Here is a 9,811-nt window from a genome sequence, read left to right on the forward strand (position 1 = left end):
TTTAGAGTTTCCGAACACATGAAAACTCTAAGTGATACTTTGCATTAAGAATGCGAGTTGTTTAATAAGAAACATTATGAAAACCCTAGTACACAAGGGATAGATGAGTTGACCGGTTTGACTTGTTGACTTTAGTTGACTTTGACTTGACCGAGAATTGACGATTGTCACATTAGCTTTCTATATAATTTAGGTTTTCATCTTTTAGTTGTATTCAAAAACTTAATACGGGGTCATTTGGCGAAATTTAAGAACAAAATAAATATTATGGTTAGAGATTAAAGGATGATTAAAAAGAAGATTTTATCTTGCATGTAAATAGATAAGATTTTAAAATCTAATTGAATATCCTCTTACATTTTATTCATACTTAACTTTTTATCATATCAAATATTGACACGTGTCAATTTTGACGATACATTTAATAAAATTAATAATAATTTAGGAGGTGTTTGGCTTAGCTTTTCACAACACAAAAGTCTTTTTTGGAAAAGAAAAAAAACAAAAGATGTTTCGCAAAACTAATTTTAAAAGCTACTTTTGAAGTTTTTATACAAGAAAAATAAACTTTTTGAAGAAGTCAGGTCCCGACTTTTTGTAACTTTTCTAAAAAGAACTTTAATCTACTTATCACTATTTAATTTCTCAAATATTTATGGTTAGAGATTAAAGTTTTGATGTTTATTTTTGAAAATATTACTGTTAAAGAACAAATAATTTATAACTGCAATACACCATTTCATTCCATCATCACGGTAAAGAAGCCTCATCAATGAAATAAAAAAATCGGCCTAAGCGAAAAATGTTTCATTTCATTTCATTCCTACGTGACAAACAGACAAAAATACTGCACATCAAACACTACAAACTAAAAATTAATTCCATTGTAAGGTTCTATTCCATTCACGATTCCTCCAATCTATATTACTACCAGTAAGAAGCTAGTGCCTAAAGAATCTATAAAAACTTACTTTTGTAAGCAAAAAAGCAAAGCACATGCTTACAAGAGAAATAAAAAGATTATGGCCTCAAGAAGCAAAAAGCAAACCACATTAGCACTATATCATTGACTCAAAGTAAAGAGATATCAAAAGAATATACACCACGAACTTACAGGTTCTTTCACTTTTTACCCATTAACAATCAACAAAAACAACTATCACCCTTATTTCCGAAACGAAAACCTTGAAAACTGAGAAACCAAAAACTCCCACCCTTTGGGAGACCCCATTTTACCCAACGACCCCCCTTCATTTCCATCAAATTCCCTCCAAAACTTAATCACATGTAAACTTTCCTCTTCAGTCGATCTCTGAACCACAATCTTTGAAGCAAAACCTTTCTCCCTCATTCCCAAACATATCTGCAACGGATCATTAGCAGCAAGAAACAACATATACAACCACCCTTTCTCCGACAAAAGCTTATCAGCAATCGGCAAAATCTTATCGATAACACTCCGCCCATTTTCACCGCCAGCCCAGGCAGCAGCGATCCCATCACCGCCCACTTCCGCCTCGGGTGTCGGCACGTACGGCGGGTTCACCACCATCACATCCACCATCCCCGCGAGTCTCCGGTCGAGCCCGGCGGCAATGTTGGTGGTTAGCAACTCGGCGTGGACCCCATGGGCTTGGAGGGTCTCGTGGGTTACTTTTAGCGCGTGTGGGTTGATGTCTGTGGCAAAGTAATGAGTGGTTTTGAGGTCTTGGAGGATGAGAGCGAGACTAGTGATGACATAGCCACTACCGCTTCCGATTTCAATGCAGAGTGAGGGGCGGTGGTGTAAGAGGTGTTTCCGGTCAGCTAAAAGCGCGTCCACCAAAGCGAATGAGTCATCGCATGGTTCGTAGACTTGAGGGTGTGAACTCGTGAGTCGGATTTGTGCAATTCGTGAGGGCATCTTTGTGGAAAATCTGCATCAAACAAGTAAAATTTTACAACTCAAAAACACAAAAGTTGTAAAGTTACATCTACAAAGCACTAGGAGGAAATGAGGAATAGAGAACACATGTAAATATGAAAGTAAAGGCAACAAGATACACAGAAACAAAACCAGCAAAGAGTATGTTCATCAAAGTAAGAAGCAGTGAGTACAAGAAACAGGAACAAGTAGAAAGGATAGAACAACTTACATAATTTCTTTAATAGAAGATAAGCGCTGCAGATATTGGAAGAAAGGTCAATCGCCCAAAGAAGCCAGTATCCACGATGAAGATGTAAGGGTTTATGAAGAGTAAACCCTAAACTTATTGCAAGGAACACAATCAGCACAATATTGAGACTCGATCGCACAAACAAAATCAAAACAAGAAACAGAACACCTTACTCAAATCAAAATCAAACAACGAGAGAGAAACTATTTAATTGTTCAAGAACGATAAACTCAGCAGAAGAGATATCTAAGAAAATGTTTGAAATAACCAATTACACCGGTGTATCGATGATTCCTTAACAGAGAGTGATTAGAAACACAACGATGATAGATTCGATGAATCCGACCAATGCAAAGAGACTATAACAAATGCTAATAATCCAGAGAAAGCAAATCTAGAATTCCTTATATCACCAAACCTCGACAAAACAGAAGATATCATAATACAAACTAAGAATACTCGTGTTTATATAAAGAAAAAAAATACCTTGAATGAACGTTTGCCGGAAATGAACCTTTTTGGGAAGGGATAAAAGAGAATTGAAATGAGAAGAGGGGTGAAACCGATGAACAAATAGGGGGCAGAGAGGTTTGGTTAGGTTTCGCTTTGATTTTGTTTTCTCTAAGCAAAAGAGTTTTATCGATTAGTACGAGAGAGGAAGGAGACAGCGGAAGGGGCGGCCGGCAGGGAGGTGATGGAGATGGTGAAGGGTAGTGGGGAGTGGTGTCGCTGGTTTATCGCAAACGACGGGGATTGGGTAGGGTTGTGCTAAGACCATATGAGTTCAATGTTGAACTCATATGAGCTCAATGGTATACATTCCACTTGTTATACAACTTTACTCATTAAACTCTATACAATTTATCTATACAATTTAATAGATTGTCATATTATTTATTATTTTCTTTTTCTTTATTGTTATTTTAAAAAAAAATTAATTAGCATGAAATTAAAAATTAAAAACTACAATTAAAATTAACATTAATTTTAAATAAAAAATTAAAAATAATATATATATATATATATATATATATGTGTGTGTGTGTGAGGAGAGAGAATATAGAGTTCAATGGGGATTGAACTCCCCATTCCATTGAATCCTAGACATTTTCCTACAATGGGAATTTTGGGTTTAATGAGATTAAACTCCCCATTAAACCCTCCATTAAACTCCTATTGGAGATGGCCTAAGGTATGCCATATGAGTTTGTTACTCGAACAACCCAGCCCTGTCACGCCTGTTTTAAGTTTATTAGAGTAAAAAAAGATAAAAATATATATATAATTATATATATATATATATATATATATATATATATATATATATATATATATATATATATATATAGGGTTAGGTGCATGTGAGACGGTCTAATTTTGTGAGACCGTAAGACGTATTTTTTTATTTTTTTTATTTTTTTTAGTTAATTCAAATTCCGAAAATAATATTTAAAAAAAGAATTTTTGGATTTTTATATTTATTTTGCATTTAAAATTATTTTTTAGAATATATACAGTGTAATATTCTATTAGAATATTTCATGTATTTTTCGAAAAACATAAAATTTATTTTTATTTATTTTTATTTTTTTTAGTTAATTCAAGTTCCGAAAATAATATTTAAAAAAAGAATTTTTAGATTTTTCCATTTATTCTGCATTTTAAAATTACTTTTTAGAATATGTCAGTGTAGTATTCTATTATAATATTTCACGTATTTTTAAAAAAAAAAAGAATTTTTTTTTATTTTTTTTTTTAATTTTTTTTTTAGTTAATTCAAGTTCCGAAAATAATATTTAAAAAAAGAATTTTTGGATTTTTCCATTTATTTTGCATTTTAAAATTATTTTTAGATTTGGTCTCACGATCTCACAAAATTAGAATGGTCGCAAATAAACTTGAACATATATATATATATATATATATATATATATATATATATATATATATATATATATAACACTTGGCAAACGTGTCGTGTCGTGTCAAGACATTAAACGAGTTAAGAGTGTTTGACCCTAACCCAACCCGTTTAATTATCGTGTCGTGTCGTATCAACCCGTTTATTTTCGTGTCGATTTCGTGTCGGGTTTCGGGTTATTGTTTAATCTTATACATATGTTGTGTCATGGCGGGTTGAAACATTTTAAAGGTTGAAAAGTAAGAGTCATGGAGGAAAAAAAATGAAAAAATGAAATGCTAGACTTGGGAGGTGGGAGGTGGAACTAAAAAAAAATTAAACTCCCTCCGTCCCATATTTATTGTTCATTTTTAACTTTTTAACTTTTTAATTTTCTACTTTGACCTTAAATATTTTTATTTATGTTATAAATTACTTGATAAAACTTATAACAATAAAAAAACATTTAAAACACAATCCATTCACATATTTTGCATTAAGTGTTATATATCAAAAAGAAAAATATTTAAGGTCAAATTTGAAGAATAAAAATATATATATAATTTAAATGTTTAATAACATCTTGGAAAATTGCTAAAACTATATATATATATATATATATATATATATATATATATATATATATAGGGTTAGGTGCATGTGAGACGGTCTAATTTTGTGAGACCGTAAGACGTATTTTTTTATTTTTTTTATTTTTTTTAGTTAATTCAAATTCCGAAAATAATATTTAAAAAAAGAATTTTTGGATTTTTATATTTATTTTGCATTTAAAATTATTTTTTAGAATATATACAGTGTAATATTCTATTAGAATATTTCATGTATTTTTCGAAAAAAATGAAATTTATTTTTATTTATTTTTATTTTTTTTAGTTAATTCAAGTTCCGAAAATAATATTTAAAAAAAGAATTTTTAGATTTTTCCATTTATTCTGCATTTTAAAATTACTTTTTAGAATATGTCAGTGTAGTATTCTATTATAATATTTCATGTATTTTTCAAAAAAAAAAAGAATTTTTTTTTATTTTTTTTTTTTAATTTTTTTTTAGTTAATTCAAGTTCCGAAAATAATATTTAAAAAAAGAATTTTTGGATTTTTCCATTTATTTTGCATTTTAAAATTATTTTTAGATTTGGTCTCACGATCTCACAAAATTAGAATGGTCGCAAATAAACTTGAACATATATATATATATATATATATATATATATATATACATATATATATATATATATATATATATATATATATATATACACTTGGCAAACGTGTCGTGTCGTGTCAAGACATTAAACGAGTTAAGAGTGTTTGACCCTAACCCAACCCGTTTAATTATCGTGTCGTGTCGTGTCAACCTGTTTATTTTCGTGTCGATTTCGTGTCGGGTTTCGGGTTATTGTTTAATCTTATACATATGTTGTGTCATGGCGGGTTGAAACATTTTAAAGGTTGAAAAATAAGAGTCATGGAGGAAAAAAAATGAAAAAATGAAATGCTAGACTTGGGAGGTGGGAGGTGGAACGAAAAAAAATTAAACACCCTCCGTCCCATATTTATTGTTCATTTTTAACTTTTTAACTTTTTAATTTTCTACTTTGACCTTAAATATTTTTATTTATATTATAAATTACTTGATAAAACTTATAACAATAAAAAGAAATTTAAAACACAATCCATTCATATATTTTGCATTAAGTGTTATATATCAAAAAGAAAAATATTTAAGGTCAAATTTGAAGAATAAAAATATATATATAATTTAAATGTTTAATAACATCTTGGAAAATTGCTAAAACTATATATATATATATATATATATATATATATATATATATATATAGGGTTAGGTGCATGTGAGACGGTCTAATTTTGTGAGACCGTAAGACGTATTTTTTTATTTTTTTTATTTTTTTTAGTTAATTCAAATTCCGAAAATAATATTTAAAAAAAGAATTTTTGGATTTTTATATTTATTTTGCATTTAAAATTATTTTTTAGAATATATACAGTGTAATATTCTATTAGAATATTTCATGTATTTTTCGAAAAAAATGAAATTTATTTTTATTTATTTTTATTTTTTTTAGTTAATTCAAGTTCCGAAAATAATATTTAAAAAAAGAATTTTTAGATTTTTCCATTTATTCTGCATTTTAAAATTACTTTTTAGAATATGTCAGTGTAGTATTCTATTATAATATTTCACGTATTTTTAAAAAAAAAAAAACAGAATTTTTTTTTTATTTTTTTTTTAATTTTTTTTTAGTTAATTCAAATTCCGAAAATAATATTTAAAAAAAGAATTTTTGGATTTTTCCATTTATTTTGCATTTTAAAATTATTTTTAGATTTTGTCTCACGATCTCACAAAATTAGAATGGTCGCAAATAAAATTGAACTTATATATATATATATATATATATATATATATATATATATATATACACACTTGGCAAACGTGTCGTGTCGTGTCAAGACATTAAACGAGTTAAGAGTGTTTGACCCTAACCCAACCCGTTTAATTATCGTGTCGTGTCGTGTCAACCCGTTTATTTTCGTGTCGATTTCGTGTCGGGTTTCGGGTTATTGTTTAATCTTATACATATGTTGTGTCATGGCGGGTTGAAACATTTTAAAGGTTGAAAAATAAGAGTCATGGAGGAAAAAAAAATGAAAAAATGAAATGCTAGACTTGGGAGGTGGGAGGTGGAACGAAAAAAAAATTAAACTCCCTCCGTCCCATATTTATTGTTCATTTTTAACTTTTTAACTTTTTAATTTTCTACTTTGACCGTAAATATTTTTATTTATGTTATAAATTACTTGATAAAACTTATAACAATAAAAAGACATTTAAAACACAATCCATTCATATATTTTGCATTAAGTGTTATATATCAAAAAGAAAAATATTTAAGGTCAAATTTGAAGAATAAAAATATATATATAATTTAAATGTTTAATAACATCTTGGAAAATTGCTAAAACTATATATATATATATATATATATATATATATATATATATATATATATATATATATATATAGGGTTAGGTGCATGTGAGACGGTCTAATTTTGTGAGACCGTAAGACGTATTTTTTTATTTTTTTTATTTTTTTTAGTTAATTCAAATTCCGAAAATAATATTTAAGAAAAGAATTTTTGGATTTTTCCATTTATTTTGCATTTTAAAATTATTTTTAGATTTGGTCTCACGATCTCACAAAATTAGAATGGTCGCAAATAAACTTGAACATATATATATATATATATATATATATATATATATATATATATATATATACACTTGGCAAACGTGTCGTGTCGTGTCAAGACATTAAACGAGTTAAGAGTGTTTGACCCTAACCCAACCCGTTTAATTATCGTGTCGTGTCGTGTCAACCCGTTTATTTTCGTGTCGATTTTGTGTCGGGTTTCGGGTTATTGTTTAATCTTATACATATGTTGTGTCATGGCGGGTTGAAACATTTTAAAGGTTGAAAAGTAAGAGTCATGGAGGAAAAAAAATGAAAAAATGAAATGCTAGACTTGGGAGGTGGGAGGTGGAACGAAAAAAAATTAAACACCCTCCGTCCCATATTTATTGTTCATTTTTAACTTTTTAACTTTTTAATTTTCTACTTTGACCTTAAATATTTTTATTTATATTATAAATTACTTGATAAAACTTATAACAATAAAAAGAAATTTAAAACACAATCCATTCATATATTTTGCATTAAGTGTTATATATCAAAAAGAAAAATATTTAAGGTCAAATTTGAAGAATAAAAATATATATATAATTTAAATGTTTAATAACATCTTGGAAAATTGCTAAAACTATATATATATATATATATATATATATATATATATATATATATATATATATATATATATATATAGGGTTAGGTGCATGTGAGACGGTCTAATTTTGTGAGACCGTAAGACGTATTTTTTTATTTTTTTTATTTTTTTTAGTTAATTCAAATTCCGAAAATAATATTTAAAAAAAGAATTTTTGGATTTTTATATTTATTTTGCATTTAAAATTATTTTTTAGAATATATACAGTGTAATATTCTATTAGAATATTTCATGTATTTTTCGAAAAAAATGAAATTTATTTTTATTTATTTTTATTTTTTTTAGTTAATTCAAGTTCCGAAAATAATATTTAAAAAAAGAATTTTTAGATTTTTCCATTTATTCTGCATTTTAAAATTACTTTTTAGAATATGTCAGTGTAGTATTCTATTATAATATTTCACGTATTTTTAAAAAAAAAAAGAATTTTTTTTTATTTTTATTTTTTAATTTTTTTTTAGTTAATTCAAGTTCCGAAAATAATATTTAAAAAAAGAATTTTTGGATTTTTCCATTTATTTTGCATTTTAAAATTATTTTTAGATTTGGTCTCACGATCTCACAAAATTAGAATGGTCGCAAATAAACTTGAACATATATATATATATATATATATATATATATATATATATATATATATATATACACTTGGCAAATGTGTCGTGTCGTGTCAAGACATTAAACGAGTTAAGAGTGTTTGACCCTAACCCAACCCGTTTAATTATCGTGTCGTGTCGTGTCAACCCGTTTATTTTCGTGTCGGGTTTCGGGTTATTGTTTAATCTTATACATATGTTGTGTCATGGCGGGTTGAAACATTTTAAAGGTTGAAAAGTAAGAGTCGTGGAGGAAAAAAAATGAAAAAATGAAATGCTAGACTTGGGAGGTGGGAGGTGGAACGAAAAAAAATTAAACACCCTCCGTCCCATATTTATTGTTCATTTTTAACTTTTTAACTTTTTAATTTTCTACTTTGACCTTAAATATTTTTATTTATATTATAAATTACTTGATAAAACTTATAACAATAAAAAGAAATTTAAAACACAATCCATTCATATATTTTGCATTAAGTGTTATATATCAAAAAGAAAAATATTTAAGGTCAAATTTGAAGAATAAAAATATATATATAATTTAAATGTTTAATAACATCTTGGAAAATTGCTAAAACTATATATATATATATATATATATATATATATATATATATATATAGGGTTAGGTGCATGTGAGACGGTCTAATTTTGTGAGACCGTAAGACGTATTTTTTTATTTTTTTTAGTTAATTCAAATTCCGAAAATAATATTTAAAAAAAGAATTTTTGGATTTTTATATTTATTTTGCATTTAAAATTATTTTTTAGAATATATACAGTGTAATATTCTATTAGAATATTTCATGTATTTTTCGAAAAAAATGAAATTTATTTTTATTTATTTTTATTTTTTTTAGTTAATTCAAGTTCCGAAAATAATATTTAAAAAAAGAATTTTTAGATTTTTCCATTTATTCTGCATTTTAAAATTACTTTTTAGAATATGTCAGTGTAGTATTCTATTATAATATTTCACGTATTTTTAAAAAAAAAAAGAATTTTTTTTTTATTTTTTTTTTAATTTTTTTTTAGTTAATTCAAGTTCCGAAAATAATATTTAAAAAAAGAATTTTTGGATTTTTCCATTTATTTTGCATTTTAAAATTATTTTTAGATTTGGTCTCACGATCTCACAAAATTAGAATGGTCGCAAATAAACTTGAACATATATATATATATATATATATATATATATATATATATATATATATATATATATACACTTGGCAAACGTGTCGTGTCGTGTCAAGACATTAAACGA

General features: G+C 26.4%; 1 protein-coding gene across 2 annotated transcripts; it reads right to left on the bottom strand.

Moving 5' to 3' along the window:
- Nucleotides 1-1,034: 1,034 nt before the first annotated feature.
- LOC145093616 (uncharacterized) lies at nt 1,035-2,949 on the bottom strand. Of its 2 annotated transcripts, XM_079031804.1 has the most exons (3): nt 2,643-2,948; nt 2,136-2,243; nt 1,035-1,916 (listed from the first exon to the last, which is right to left on the bottom strand). In XM_079031804.1, exon 3 carries the CDS (start codon nt 1,901-1,903, stop codon nt 1,166-1,168), a length of 738 nt encoding a protein of 245 aa, XP_078887930.1. In that variant the 5' UTR covers nt 1,904-1,916; nt 2,136-2,243; nt 2,643-2,948; the 3' UTR covers nt 1,035-1,165. The 2 variants fall into 2 exon arrangements, with proteins under 2 accessions (XP_078887930.1, XP_078887931.1); XM_079031805.1 differs by lacking the exon at nt 2,136-2,243 and having other exon boundaries at nt 2,643-2,949.
- Between the last annotated feature and the right edge of the window lie 6,862 nt (nt 2,950-9,811).

This window comes from Lactuca serriola, chromosome 3, assembly GCF_051521515.1.
Source record: "Lactuca serriola cultivar US96UC23 chromosome 3, Lser_US96UC23_V15, whole genome shotgun sequence".
Taxonomy (NCBI): Eukaryota; Viridiplantae; Streptophyta; class Magnoliopsida; order Asterales; family Asteraceae; genus Lactuca; species Lactuca serriola.

Coding starts and splice junctions, on each gene's coding strand:
- LOC145093616 (XM_079031805.1), bottom strand. CDS start 1,903: ATGCCCTCACGAATTGCACAAATCCGACTCACGAGTTCACACCCTCAA.